Source organism: Rhinolophus ferrumequinum, chromosome 6 (assembly GCF_004115265.2).
Source record: "Rhinolophus ferrumequinum isolate MPI-CBG mRhiFer1 chromosome 6, mRhiFer1_v1.p, whole genome shotgun sequence".
NCBI classification, from domain to species: Eukaryota; Metazoa; Chordata; class Mammalia; order Chiroptera; family Rhinolophidae; genus Rhinolophus; species Rhinolophus ferrumequinum.
Window position 1 is genome coordinate 53,227,465 of NC_046289.1, and position 13,463 is coordinate 53,240,927.

The following is a 13,463-nucleotide window of genomic DNA, read 5'->3' on the forward strand; positions in this document are numbered from 1 at the left end:
CGCCAACATTTGATCAACATTGATACAACTATTACACTGTCTGGTTTGTGAAATCCTAGTCTAGCTAAAGAGTCAGACACATATAAAAGGCAGTAGACTGAAATATTCACACTGGGAGTGAGATAGTCTGCTGAGAGAATATAGGGACAGACAGCTCACTTTAATATTTAAGAACTGCTTTGAATGTGCTTATTGGGGAACCAGAATGTTATAGTTTCCTTTTTAATTTTTTTTGTCTGAAGGAAGGGAAGCACGCGTGTACACAAATGCACACTCAGTTCATCCGCTTGTAACATTTAAATTAAATGAAAAGACTTTTAATTTCAGGCAATGATTAGTTTTTGCCACACACTTTTAAAAATTATGTGTAAAGTATTCTGTGATAAAATGGAAACTCAATTTTTTTATATGTCAATTTGTGGAGAAATTGAAATGTTCTTCTTTTTAGCTAATTGTAACATGTCACAGTACATCTTAGTTTTTAAATTCACCTGCCTAAGAACATGGTAAGAGTGGAAAGATTCTTCCTGATTCTAAATAGGGGTCAGTTTGTTTATTTAACAGTTGTATACTCAAGTAGCTCACACTCTCTTCAGGCCAAGTTGAAACCAAAGAATATGAAAACAAGCTGTGTTTGGCTCTTCACATTGCCACTTGGTTCAGCTGCCTCACACCATGTGACCTGCAGAGGTGGCCTCCGAATCATGTCCTCAGCTCTAAGTCACCCCACATTTCACTTGCATAATGAAATATACTCTTACAAGTGCACTAGAGTAGCCAGCTCTGGCCTGGAGGCGACTGCTACAAACTATTGTAAGCTCTTTGAAGCTATTGTAACGATTCCCTGAGTCAGGAAAAAATGAGATGAAATTGCAGTAGAAAAGCTAGGTTCCCCTGTGAATATCCACCTATAAATACAGTGCTGGAACAATTTTCTGGTTGAATTTCTGTTACACCTTTCTTAACATTAGGATTGATTGCTAGGATGGGAGTCCCTTTTGGAACAAAAATACTTCAGTGCAGTGGCAGAACAAGAGCAGACAGACCCCTCAAGAAATAGCAGTGTCTAAATAAGAATCCTCCTTAGCAGTCATGCCAACAGAGAAAGTACTTTTTGATATCAAATGCATATATAAATTCAAATGAAGATTAATTTTGGAGAGAAGTATAATAGATGCTAAGCAGATTGGTGGTGGTATTTTGATAGTTAATCTGAGGTCTAAGTCTTCAACACTGAGGTTCCTACATCACTTTGGCATTTTCTTTCCTGTTTATATTCAAGAAATCTGAGATAATGATTAGGAGGGTGAAACATATTTTCATGCTTTCAAAAGTAATTGTGTTGTTTCTAATTTAAGAAGTAAGGACAAGGTCATGTATCACAGTGATTACCATAGTAGTTTAAACATTTCTAAAAGGAAAAAAAGACTCTCACATTGGATTTTTAATATTATTGAATCTGGGTTCATGATCCTGTTCGCTCTTTACCCATGTTTGAAAATTCCATAATAAAATCTTTTTAATGTTTTTGTATGTAAAGAGTAAAAACTATACGAGTGTGTGTGTGTGTGTGTGTGTGTGTATACATATATTTTTTTTTTGTAAAAGAACATATACATAAAAAACAAAAAAATGCATGCTACTCTTAAGAACCACTCCTAAAACAAAATTACAAAGAAGAATTATGTAGGGGAAGTGTGCGTGGCATAACATTAAGTAAAAACTCTAGGATAGAAAAATGCATGTAGTAAATATGTACTCACACATGTATGGTGCAGACACACACATACACCAAAATGTTAACAATGGGAGATTGTCATTTATATTTAGCGTTATTTGCCAAATGTTCTACAATGAATATGTGTTACTTTTATAATCAGAAAAATATTTTTAAAATAAAGGACCATGATTGTGTGATTAAAATAATGAATAAAAGGCAAAGGTTACTTAATTTGTAATTGATGTATTTATTTATAGGGGCAATAACCATGGCTTTGTTAGAAAACCTGGTGGCAGGAAATGTGTACATTGTCAAGATATCTGCATCCAATGAAGTGGGGGAAGGACCCTTTTCAAATTCTGTGGAGTTGGCAGTACTTCCAAAGGAAACTTCTGAATCAAATCAGAGACCCAAGCGTTTAGATTCTGCTGATGCTAAAGGTCTGTATACTGTCACCGTCACTGATTTTTGTAAAGAAAAGAAAGTCATATGTATTTTTCAGCTCCCCTGCACTTTATTTCTGCTCCTACCATGACCATATCCCGAAACCTGTACTCGGTTCCTTGAATTGTTGCCAGTGAGGTTCTGATGCTGTATTGCTGCATGGCTCTTCCCTGCATTCGTAGAAGGAGACAAACTAACCTCAGAATTAACTGCAGTTTTCAGATCACTATGTCCCAGTTATCTCTCATCCCAGCTGTGCAACCACCAAAACAGTAGAGGCACCCACCACCCTGAAATGATGGGAGTAGGCGTCCCGGGAGGTTTCCTGGAAATAAACAGCAGTGGTGGTTGTGGTGTTCAAGCTCAGAAGAGCATGGTTTTCATTAAGAGTTTTCACCACAGAAAAATAGCCTTTCCAGAAAGAAAGTTGTTTCTGACCAGAAAAGCAATTGAAAAAAATACCTTTTTCTTTTTGAAATTAAAAAAGTTTTTTTTTTCCAATTACAGTTGACATTCAGTATTATTTTATATTTGTTTCAGGTGTACAGCATAATGGTTAGACATTTATATAATTTATACAGTGATGCCCCCAATTAATCTAGTACCCACCTGGTACTATACATAGTTGTTGCAATATTACTTATTATATTCTCTAGGCAGTACTTTACATCCCCATACCTATTTTTTAACTACCAATTTGTATTTCTTAATCCCTTCACCTTTTTCCAGCTCTCCAACCTTCCTCCCCTCTGGCAACCATCAGTTTGTTCTCTGTATCTATGAGTCTGTTTCTGTTTCATTTATTCATTTTGTTCTTTAGATTCCACACAGAAGTGAGATCATACGATATTTGTCTTTCTTAGTCTGACTTATTTCTCTTAGCATAATATCCTCTAGGTCTATCCATATTATCACAAATGGTAAGATTTCATTCTTTTTTATGCTGAGTAATATTCCATTTTATACATGTACCACTTCTTCTTTATCCAATCATGTATTTACAGGTGCTTAGGTTGCTTCCATATCTTGGCTATTGTAAATAGTGCTTCAGTGAACATAGGGGAGCACATATCTTTTCAAATTAGTGTTTTGGATTTCTTTGAATAAATATCCAGAAGTGGAATTGCTGGGTCATAAGGTAGTTTTATTTGTAATTTGTTGAGGAACCTCCAAACTGTTTTCCATAGTGGTTCTTCCAATTTGCAATCCCATCAACAGTGCATGAGGGTTCCCTTTTCTCCACATCCTTGCTAGCACTTGTTGTTTGTTGATTTATTGATGATGGCCATTCTGACAGGAGTGAGGTGGTATCTCACTGTGATTTTAATTTGCATTTCTCTGATGATTAGTGATGTTGAACTTTTTTTCATATGTCTTTTGGCTATTTTATGTCCTCTTTGGAGAAATGTCTATTCAGATCCTCTTCCCATTTTTTAATTGGATTGTTTGTTTTTTTGGGGTGGAGTTGTATGAGTTCTTTATGAATTTTGGATATTAACCCCTTATCAGATGTCTTACTGGAGAATATCTTTTTCTATTCAGTAGGATGTCTTTTTGTTTTGTTGGTGGTTTCCTTTGCTGTGCAAAACCTTTTTAGTTTGACATAGTCCCATTTGTTTATTTGAAAAAAAATATCTTTAAAGAGCCACCCTAACTCCACTCAGGGCAACTGAGACAGAGAGAGAGAGACAGAGAGAGAGAGAGAGAGAGAGCCAGAGACAGAGAGACAGAGAGAGAGAGAAAGAGAGAATGAATGAGAAGCACACACATGCCCAGGGAAAGAGAGAGAGGAAATAAAAAACAGGGCAATCAGATTTAAGCACAGGAAGGGGATAGCCAGAGTAGCTACCATATCAGTAGGGGAAATGGAGAGCACAGGTCGTATTGGCATCTCAAATACATTGCTACTGAAGGTGTCTAGGGACCAGCAGCATGAGTATCGAGTATCGCCCAAGAGCTTGTAAGACGTGCAGAATCATGGCCCCCACACCAGACCTAGTAAGTCAGAATCTACATTTTAACATACCGCCTAGTGAATCATATGCACATCAGACTGTGAGAAGCACTGCTATGTAAATGCAAACACATAAATGGAAAACTAATCTAATGTAGCTCTGCTTTTGAGGTGACATGACATGAAAGCTAATCTTTGGTCCATCAAGGAACAACTGTGCCTTGTGCCTGTTAGCATTATAAATTATAAATTGATGTTCACGTTTGATGTAATAATATATCTAGAACTCATATTTAGAATCTTCACTATGGGAAGATAAACAGATCTTTGAGATCACTGATAAAAGTGTAATATGTGTCTTTTCTGCTTAGATACTGTCAAAAGTTTTCCTATGAGAGGATGGAAAATTATAGAAAGGCAAATATCTGTCTGATAATTATGATAAATGGAACCATTGATTTTTTGTTTGATTCTGAGTAAATGTTTTTCCCCTTCTAGTTTATTCAGGCTATTACCATCTGGACCAAAAATCAATGACTGGCATTGCTGTAGGTGTTGGCATAGCCTTGACCTGTATCCTCATCTGTGTTCTCATCCTGATATACCGAAGTAAAGCCAGGTGTGTTTCTATTGCTGGAGATGTTGAGGTGGTTAAAAAAATATTTAAATTGCAGTAACCACAAGAAGCAAATTGAAACCAAGTGCCTTTTAGAGTAACTGGGATTTTTTACTTTAAAATAAATGCATTATCTCTTGAGTTCTTGCCATGTGAAAAATTTACAGTGCTGATAAAATTTTGTTAAATGAGGACCTAGTTGTTTTCATTTCCTTAGTATTTTGAGAAACACAGAGTACGTCCTTCAGTTTAAAAAAAAATGACATGCTTAATCTCTGTCAGGCAATCTCATTTGTAGTTTGACGTCAGCTAAATTCTCAGCATTCAGCAAACTGGTATATTTCTAGCCTTTTATATATTTTGGCTTTTGCTTTATTTTCTTAAGGTTCTTTTTTAAATTTTAAAAAAAGCAAAGTCAAATACATGTCATATTTAGGGAATGCACATCACTAGACTCCCTCCATTAGCTTAGGTTGTTCCGAGTTTACTCTTTTATGATTCTTGTATATAGAAACATACTTGGAAAACATTACATTAATGAAAAGTTAGTTCTAACATCTTTTTGTATATAGAACTGGCTTAGTTTTATTGTCCAAATTCCTCACTTTAAGAATTTTTAATGAAATCTTTATTCATAGTGTTGTAGTGATGCCTAAATCTTGCAGAAGTGCTACTGTAAATTTGCCATTGTTAATTGACAAGTGAATTGTGATATCAGTGTGACAGTCTGCATACCTGAAGGAGAACATGTAAATTAAAAATGATAATTTATGCATAATTACAAATAAAATTAATAAAAATAGTGCTTTGTAAATATTAAGGTTCTTATTAAGGGTTTGTAAAAAGTAACTATATATAAGAAGATACTGGCGCAAAAAGAAATAAAGAAGCTTCCTCAAATCATAAATGTTTCCAGCAGTGAGTTAGAGTTAACACCTAATACTCAGGTTTTAAAGATATTTGAGAAATAAGTATTAAAGAACTCCATTGTGTGCAAAGTTGTGATTATAGAACAAATTTGGTACATTTACCTGTATCTTCAATACAATTAGATTTCCTTTTCTTGCGCTATATCAGAAAATCATCTGCTTCCAAGACGGCACAGAATGAAACTCAACCGTTATCTCGTACCAGTACCTCCCTCGCCGGTGGAAATGAAGTAGGAAAGAATCTGGAAGGGGCTGTAGAAAATGAGGACACCTTAATGCCAATGATGATGCCCAACAGCTTCATTGATGCAAAGGTACTCAGAGCTGCGAGACCAATTTGCTGCATAATCCCTACCTCCGTTAATCTTCCTTTCATGTATAAAATTTACTTACCAAAAAATTATATGTTGGGGCAGCCAGTTAGCTCAGTTGTTTAGAGCGCGGTGCTCTTAACAACAAGGTTGCCAGTTCGATCCCCACATGGCCCACTGTGAGCTGCACCCTCCACAACTACACTGAAACAACTACTTGACTTGGAGCTGATGGGTCCTGGAAAAACACACTTAAATAAATAAAAGTTAAAAAAAAATTGTATGTTGACTATTATATCTATATTCCACTTAAGAAAATGTGAAATCGTTTCACTCAGATCCTTCCTTACATAAAATATTTGGGGACAAGAAGATAGGTAAAATATAAAAGTGTAAAAGACAAGAGATATAGGAAAAAAGAGAATGTAGTATAAATTCAATGAGATGGGATTATATGGAGCTAAACTGTCTTAAATAAAGACACCAGGGTTATTAGTCTATATTTATGATGAAGTGAATCACCCTGTATTTATTAATTTACTTTGCACTTACTTTGACTGCTTTTTCTGAATTGACCGTCAGAACATTCCAGGTATGAATATCATTTTTAAAAACATCTCAATAGATGTCTCAAGATCCTTCCCTTTATGGCCATAGGAAGTTGGCTATAGTGAAGAATGTCATTGGGGGATGTTACTTCATGTCCTTTCCATTATATGTAATAATAGTACAGTGATACGCATTATGAACACCAACTGAAAATTATTTTTAGTCACATTGCAACATTAGAGAGTGTGCATTATTATAATAGCTCTCATAACCAATGTGCTATAAATCAAGTGTCAGTAAACTACAGCCAAGCCCCGGCCAGCTCATGGCCTGTTTTTGTGTGGTCATCCCTTGAGCTAAGAATGTTTTCTTACATTGGGGAAAAAAAAAAAAAAAGATGAAGGAGAAAATGTGACAGAGGCCATATGTAGCCTGCAAAGCCTAAAATATTAACTATTTGGCTTGTTACAGAAAAAATTTGCCAAACTCTGCTATAAATTGTTTTTCCCTAACCCTTCCCTAAAATTTAGAATAATAAAAATATAACAATTTCATTCAATTTTGGTATTAAATTTTATACAATTATGTTTAACAAATGCAATCTACTTGTATCTCAGTACAGTGGTATTTATCTACTATCTATATTATGAGTAAATAATAATGAATTGATTTTTTTTTAAAGAAATACTTTTTTTTTCTTTTTTAATTTTATTGGGGACTATTGGGGAACAGTGTGTTTCTCCAAGGCCCATTAGCTCCAAGTTGTTGTCCTTCGATCTAGCTGTGGAGGGCGCAGCTCAGCTCCAAGTCCAGTCGCTGTTTTCAATCTTTAGTTGCAGGGGGGCACAGCCCACAATGCCATGTGGGAATTGAACCGGCAACCTTGTTGTTGAGAGCTCTGCGCTCTAACCAACTGAGCTATCCGGGGGGCCCAGGAATTGATTTTTGATATGTCTGTTGTCTTTTTTGTTTGCAACTTAATTTAGCTTTTATTTGCTGATAACAAATGTAAGCCATTCAACTTATTTCAAATTAATCTAGAACATTGGAACCTAAACCTTTCAAATAAGCATAAAAAGTACTAAAATACACTGTAATTCCATTATTACTAACTTGGAGCTAGACATGAGAAAGGTTTGGGGAGAAGCAGAGTAGGGAGGAAAACATGGAGAAAAAGAAGGAGAACCCAAAGGGAAAGGAGGCAGAGCCAAGTGAGGCCTGACATAAAGCCAGGAAGCCAGTTTGGAGGACAAATCTTGCCAGCCTCTTGGGTTAGCCTGAGTAGATCCCCCATCTATTGCTGTATTGTCGAGCATATATAGGCCCATTTATTTTCCTTCTCAGCTGCTTTTAAAATTTTCAAACATATGGAACCATTAAAAGAAAACCTTATGAATGCACAAATAATTGTCAGTATCTTGTCATACTTTTATATCTCTTTATATATTATTGTTTGCTCTACCATGTGAAAATAAGTTTTGGAATCATTATACTTCACCCCAAATACTTAAGCATATATATCTCTCTTAAGTATAAACCTATTACAACTTTTTAATCACCAACAACTACCCTGAATTTGTTATATGCTGCTTATGTAAAAGAAGACATATCACGTTTCCCCGTAAATAAGACCTAGCCGGACAGTCAGCTCTCATGCGTCTTTTGGAGCAAAAATTAATATAAGACCTGGTTTTATTTTACTGTAAGACTGGAGTCTTATATATAATATAATATAGTATAATGATATAATATAATGTAATATGATACATAATATATATAATACTGGGTATAATATTATATACTATAATACTGGGTCTTCTATTAATTTTTGCTCCAAAAGTCACTTTAGAGCTGATTGTCTGGCTGGTCTTAATTTGGTGGAAACAGGGCAGTAATGCCTATCACTGTTTTTTCTCTTTTAACATGAAAAAGTTCTGTGTACTACTTGTGATAAACTGAAATCTATAATATTTACATTTTCCTCTTTTCTTTCTCCAGGGAGGAACTGACCTAATAATTAATAGCTATGGTCCTATAATTAAAAACAACTCTAAGAAAAAATGGCGTTTTTTCCAAGATTCTAAGAAGATAAAAGTTGAGCAGGTAATCCACGTAAATGAGAAAAATCTTTGGCATCCCGTAGTATATGAAACGGTAATTAAAAAGAAAGGAAAGTGTAAATGAATGCTTCATTTTAATTCTCTTGTCTTTCTGGATGTTATTTTATTAATTTGGGGCATGACTCTATAGAGAGTCATGGGGAGTGATCACTGAAATGACAATTGAAGTAGTAATTAGAGCTGTGGTTTTCAGTGGGGAGTGGAGGCCACTGGAGAAAGGGATGGAGCAGACCGTGCATCAGAATCATTGAGGAAGCCTTTGACACTTGACTTACCCCAGTAATTCCGATGTGCTCCCAGTCCTTGGTGGGGAGCCACTGAACTAGACAATCCCTTCATGATGATGACCTTTCACCCATGTACTTGAACAGTTTGCTATCTCAGGATATATAGAATACGTAAAACCAGATTTATTATTTTTCAGGAGCATTCTGTCATCACTGATGATGTTTTATGTATTTTTGCCTAGCCTCAAAGAAGATTTACCCAGTCGGTCTGCTTTTACCAGCCCGGCACGACTGTGTTAATTAGTGATGAAGACTCCCCCAGTTCCCCTGGTCAGACAACCAGCTTCCCAAGACCCTTTGGTGTTGCAGCTGATACTGAGCATTCAGCGAATAGTGAAGGCAGCCACGAGACGGGGGATTCTGGAAGGTTCTCCCATGAGTCCAATGATGAGATACATCTGTCCTCAGTTATAAGTACCACACCCCTGACCTCTGATTCCTTCACTGGCAGTGATTCAGGTGGGGATCCCTCGACGAGGAAGTGTGAAGACCCTGCAGTACCATCAGATGCTGAGCAAACTTCCTCTTCAATTCTGCAGCCACCATCTGCCATAGTACGCTTTGATAAAAATGATTTTCCAATGTAGACAGCCATGTTGAGGTATTCTCGTGTTTAATTCTGTTCGAAGGACAATGAACAGGGAGCCAAAGCCTTTTGTGAAAATCTTAATGTCTTATTGGGTATTTCACCTATTTTTGAATGTGTTTTCTTTTTTATTTTTAAACTCACGTATATTGAATGTTTCATTGTCAGCAATGTGAAAAGACAGTCAAGGTATTTGACTGGATTATAAAAATATATCACTGGAGCAAAGGGAGGACTTTTGAAAGCCTCTTTGCTAACTATCTACCTCAGTTTGCCACTTGGCAAACTCAGAACACAACTTTGTTACCTCGTTTGTTGTGATAGTTTATCTCAGCTACATAACCAATGATACTTCCTAGTAGCATTTTGTTTTCATTGCTGTATGTGTAATGTGTGTGATCAAAGGAGTCATATAGGTAGGTGAGTAAGAATGTTTACCTGAAGCTCTGATTTAAAAAAAAAAATCTGTATGGTTTGTATAATTTAACACTTCTGGCTGTGAGGACTGTTAAACCACTGAGAAGAGAAAAAGATGGAAATGTTGATGTTAGTGAATGACCAAGACCAAAAAAGTATCTCTCTTGAGAACAGAACTATTTGGTAGCATATAGAGAAGACTTTGCTTCAGGGGCCTTCATGTTTTGGGCATCAGACTCTGAGTGCTTTACCTGCTGTATCCCAAACCTCAGCCTGCCTAGAGCTGTGCCTTTTCTGCCTTCCCATTTGCCTGACAGTTGGCCAAAGGCTGCACTGTCTAGTTTGCAAAGAGCATCTTCAACATTTTCAGAATTAGTCGCAAAACTCCATGCAGAAAACAGATCTTTAAAGAGAACAGGATAGGGTTGTTTTGGTTTTTTTAATCCCAGCTTGGCTTAAAGGGGTAAAGAAATTTCATAAAATATTAAGAATGAAGATAAATGCAACCATAGACAGTAAAATGAACATGAGATTATCATGGTAACAGTGCCTTCCATTGTATATTATGAAATTCTTTGCCTTATATCTTTTTAATATTCATGAAATTAGTTGTTCAGGAGAAGAGTACAGAAAGTTGCCTTAAGAGTGTTCTTGGATTTTATCAGTAACTATTTTGATGTACAGTATCTTATCAAAGGGTTTTGGTTTGTTATCCTGCAGGTTTGTTTTGGGATAAGTATTCAGACCTCTACCACCTTGCTTGTATTTTCTTGAATTCTTAAGAGAATTTGGTACTCTATTTAACCTTCCCTCAGTGTCAATGCTCTGAAAGAGGAATGCTAACTCCAGGAGTGAGTTAATCCTTTTGCTGGTTTGAAATCAGCAAACTGTTTACTCAGCCACATAGGAATAGGCCTTCTCAGTCATGAGACAGTTACCTACTAGATGCCCAGCAGTGGGAGAGGATAAAGAATTAAGCATATATAGAGAGGGGTACTTCATCTCTTTTTAAAAGTATTTTTTCAAATTATCTGGAAATGACTTTTGAACCTCACTTTAAAAGGAATCTAAATGGGCTTCCTCTCGAAACCTTTGGTTTCTAGAGGGGGGTTGTGTTAAATGGTGTTCTAAAATCAAAAGAACATTACTGATGATAATCCCACTTGTAGCATCTCCTATCCCAATGTCTGATGATGCAACAATTTTTTGTGTTTTTAATCTGTAGTTTTGTGCCAAACTGGATATGTTCAGAAGCAGAGCAACATTAAGTGCCAGCAGCCACTTCTGAACTAAATTCAAAGTCCCCATTTAGTTACGTTAAGTGTGTGCTTCATGACAAAACGGAAAAAGCAGAGCTTTAGGTGAATAATCTGAGGCAAGGAAAAATGAAAATGCTGCTCCTGCCTTTATAGCTCCTGTTTTATACTACCTCCTTTTAAAGTTATTCTAGTGTTATTATTTTTTTTCCTGTACTCAGGGAACATTTTGTTACTTTTGAGCTGCCTCATGGAAGCATGGGCAAATTGACAGGGTATGGTTTTTTTTTGGTTCGTTTAAGTAGAAGTATGTGGGGCCTACTTTTATCAGTATCTAAATTTAAGGAGTACAATGAGTTTGTTTTATTTTTTTTAACTTTTATTAAAAGATAAACAAAACCTAAAGTTGAAACATCCTCCATCATGGTTATGGAAGCTGTGTCTAGGACTGTGAATTTGAATCGTTTTAAAAACCTAGAAAGATGATCTGAAGTCCTTGAGGAAGGTTATTTTGTTTGTTTGGTTTTTGATAAATAGGCCCATAGGTATTGTAGATCTTTAGGCTATAACTATTTGCTAATTATTTACCAGTACATTTTTAAAATTTTTCACCTTTTCATTTTATTCCTATACGGATTTTTTCATCATAATCCTGTTACCAAAGAATTTTCAGTAGAAAGTGAAAATTTGACTATAATTTCCCCTCAGATTGAATTAACTAGAAACATCTATAGGTAATGAAGCTTATACAAGTAGTTACTAACCCAAAATAATAGGGTTTGTATTGATTGTTGTAGTTAAATAGACTAGTAATTTTAACTACCTTATTGTTACCAGAGCATTTAAAATAAGTTCTTTACCAGCAAAAAGTTCCAAAGAATTTCAAGTGTGATTTTTTTTTTTTCTTCAGCAAGGAAATCTTCAACTATACAGTATTAAAGTATTTTTAAATTGTTGAAACTACTTGTTGGAGAGAAAAAAATCTTTTCACCAAAGATTAAATATTTTGGTCTCATTGAATAAGATATTTAGTGTACTACAAAGACTTCTTTTTACTTGGCCAAAGCTAGCTTCTTTGAAGCCTTAAGTATGAAATAGTAACTAAAATGTGAAGGTTCTCTCTCTGTCTCTCATAGTGGTAATTACTTCATGGTATTTCACTCCAAAGGGGCTAATATGCAAATGGTAACTATTTTTTTTTCCAAAGACTTATTTGCTGTAAGTACTGATACATGCATGTCATTTTTATGCCAAATATTACAAGATACTGCTCATCAATATTTTCATACCAAAGACCATTAAAATATATAGATTAGCCTGTAAGTAAGTAAAGATGAGCAGATTTGAAATAAATTTATTTAGAGGCTGATAGGGAATCTAGCTTTAGTAGCAAAAGATATCAAAGGGCTAAGTTTACGTAATTAAAAGCAATACAATTATATTGGTATTTATCAGTGTTTTTATTCAAGTACTTTTTAATCAGCAAATTTTTTTTTTAAAAAACCAAAGATATTTAAGGTTACCTCCGCATATAGGCAAATTTAGTTGTACATTAAACTGTTGTTTCTAGTTTTTATGTCAAATAAACATGTTTCTCCAGAACCCAGTCTGTATACATAGGGATTTCCCATTAACTTTGCTGATTCAGCCACAGGGTGTTTTTGCCAAATGATATTTTTCCTCAGCACCTTTTGAGTGTGAGATGTCAACAGAAACATCAGCAGGCTTTTCCATTGCAGAGCATTATGGCAATCCCTGAATTAGCCTGTGCAATCTGCCTCGTGCTTACAGCATTACCTGGTTAATTCAGAAGGCTTGAGGCAGTCCCTTAATAGTAGAGAAGTTCTGAGCTCTGGAGAGCTCGAGGATGGGACAGGCAAACAAATCACATCACTGTCTAAGTGGGCTGTGCTCTGATAGATGTGCTCTTTAATACATTGAAATATTTTAATTACATCAAGGGAGCCTGGCATTTCAAACTTGAGTGGAACCTTGAGTAAAATAAAAATCTTTTTTTATGACATCTGTGGTTTTATATGTTGATTAGCCTAAAAGTAAGGATACAGCTTTATCCACTAAGTGGCTTTAAAAAATCAGCTTTGGCACAATTGGGAAATTAGATCCTCAGTGAAATGTCTTTTGTTTGCCTTTGCTTCACACAAGAGCAGTGCCAACATTGGAACAATGGCAGTGATTTGCATTAGTTTGTCTTGGCTTTGTTAAGGACTTCTGCCAGAATCTTGCTTCTGTTGATGACTCAGGATCATTGTTCGA

General features: G+C 35.6%; 1 protein-coding gene across 1 annotated transcript in view; it reads left to right on the forward strand.

The window, feature by feature from the left end:
- The window catches only part of PRTG (protogenin), a 105,890-nt gene extending 95,416 nt beyond the window's left edge, over positions 1–10,474 (forward strand). The window contains exons 16-20 of the mRNA XM_033108775.1: positions 1,978–2,160; positions 4,617–4,737; positions 5,812–5,977; positions 8,522–8,626; positions 9,113–10,474. Of these exons, the coding sequence (XP_032964666.1) occupies positions 1,978–2,160; positions 4,617–4,737; positions 5,812–5,977; positions 8,522–8,626; positions 9,113–9,517 (980 nt within the window). The 3' untranslated portion in view covers positions 9,518–10,474. The remainder of the gene's footprint in view (positions 1–1,977; positions 2,161–4,616; positions 4,738–5,811; positions 5,978–8,521; positions 8,627–9,112) is intronic.
- The last annotated feature ends 2,989 nt before the right edge of the window (positions 10,475–13,463 follow it).